This window comes from Condylura cristata, unplaced genomic scaffold (assembly GCF_000260355.1).
Source record: "Condylura cristata isolate star-nosed mole 26May11 unplaced genomic scaffold, ConCri1.0 scaffold00013, whole genome shotgun sequence".
Taxonomy (NCBI): domain Eukaryota; kingdom Metazoa; phylum Chordata; class Mammalia; order Eulipotyphla; family Talpidae; genus Condylura; species Condylura cristata.
Window position 1 is genome coordinate 622,347 of NW_004567114.1, and position 1,470 is coordinate 623,816.

Sequence of the window (1,470 nt, forward strand, 5' to 3'; positions counted from 1 at the left end):
GGCCCCGCCCCGGGGGAGCCCGCCAAGCCCCACTCGCTCTCCGTCGCCTCCAGCGCTACCCACGCAAGATCCAAATCTGGTGAGTGGTCTGGGCCACCGCGGGGGCGGACGCCAGGCTGGCCTGAGGGGCGGCGGCCTGAGCGCAGCCGTGCCCGTGGAGGAGGGCCCCTCTGCTGGGGCTGCCATCTCTGCTGCCTGAGAGAGCTGAGCGGGAACCAGCCCCGGGCGGGTGGTTCTGGGCACAGCCCGCCAGGGGCCAGGCCGACCTGCCCCGCTCAGCCTGGTCCTTGGCACCCAGAGGTGACGGGCCACACAGGCCCCAGGGAGGGCGTGGCGGACACCGCCGGCACCCTCTGCACCCCCGGACGCCGGAGAGCCCAGCACAGCTGTCGGGGCCAGGGCTGCCCGTGCTGGGCTGCCGCCCACGCGGCGGGGTTGGCCATGCTGCCCAGGCCGTCTGCGGCCTGCACACCCGTCTCAGCGGCGCGGGTCTCTGCGGGGACGGGAAGCCCCGTGTCCCTGCCACTTCTCCCCACCCAGCTGCGATGGTCCCGGCAGCGTCAGCTCGAGGTTGGCCCGACTCCGCTCCTCCCGGCGGCCTCCGCGTCTGAGCTGAGCGTGGGCTGCAGCCCAAGAGACAGCAGGCTGCAGGGCTGCGGCCCTGGGCCCGGGTGTGGAGCTGGCGGCCCCTCCTGGCCGCCTGCAGGGCCATCCCGGTGCTGGACCGCGAGGGTGTCTGACCTCGAGCGCCAGAAACGAGGCGGCTTTCTGAGCTGGCGGTGAGGCGCTCAGCCCCGTCCCGGGCCTGGCCGGCCTGCGCAGGACCTCGGGCCTCCTGCCCCGGCTGCCTGCCCGCTCACGCTCCCCGAGCCCAGGCGCGGGGATTCTGACAGACTGAAAAGTCACGGCGGGCTGCGGGGCGGGGCGCGGTGGTCCTGTGCCAACAGCCGGTGTCCTGCTCACTGCCCGCATGGTGTTGATGGCAGGTCTGACCCGTGCCAGGGGCAGCGAGTGTCCAGCGGGTCCAGGGCCTGCACCTGCCCGGCTGAGTGGCCGCTGTGTCTCAGGCACAGGTGGCGGCCGCGGCGGCGGTGCCTCCTGGACCTGGCCACCCGACCGACCCGCGGCCTGTGCGTGGGCGGGTTCGTGCAGACTGGGCATCTCGGAGTTTTGTTTCTGGCGGGAGAGCACCCTTCTATCAGCTCGAATAACTGGAAGAAAAAACTTACTTAAGTCCTATGTATGTTCTTCCAAAGCCAATGATGGAAACTGGCCCACGTTAAAGCAGAATTCCAGCTCTTTGGTCAAGGTGGCACAGATGGCCGGCGTGGACTGGAAGGACCCGGCTGCGGAGGGGCCGCTCAAACCGGGGGCCGTCTCGAGCCAGCCTGTGCCCCTGTCGGCCCTGGGGGCCCCGGAGAAACCGGTAGGCCCCGCTCGCCTCTGCGCCAGGTCCTGCACCCTGTCCGG

At 71.2% G+C, this 1,470-nt stretch overlaps 1 protein-coding gene across 1 annotated transcript in view; it reads left to right on the forward strand.

The window, feature by feature from the left end:
- Positions 1-1,470, forward strand: part of PPP1R13B (protein phosphatase 1, regulatory subunit 13B) — a 32,192-nt gene that overhangs the window by 27,043 nt on the left and 3,679 nt on the right. Inside the window, exons 7-8 of the mRNA XM_012724362.1 lie at positions 3-79; positions 1,257-1,469. Coding sequence (XP_012579816.1) covers positions 3-79; positions 1,257-1,469 — 290 coding nt within the window. The remainder of the gene's footprint in view (positions 1-2; positions 80-1,256; position 1,470) is intronic.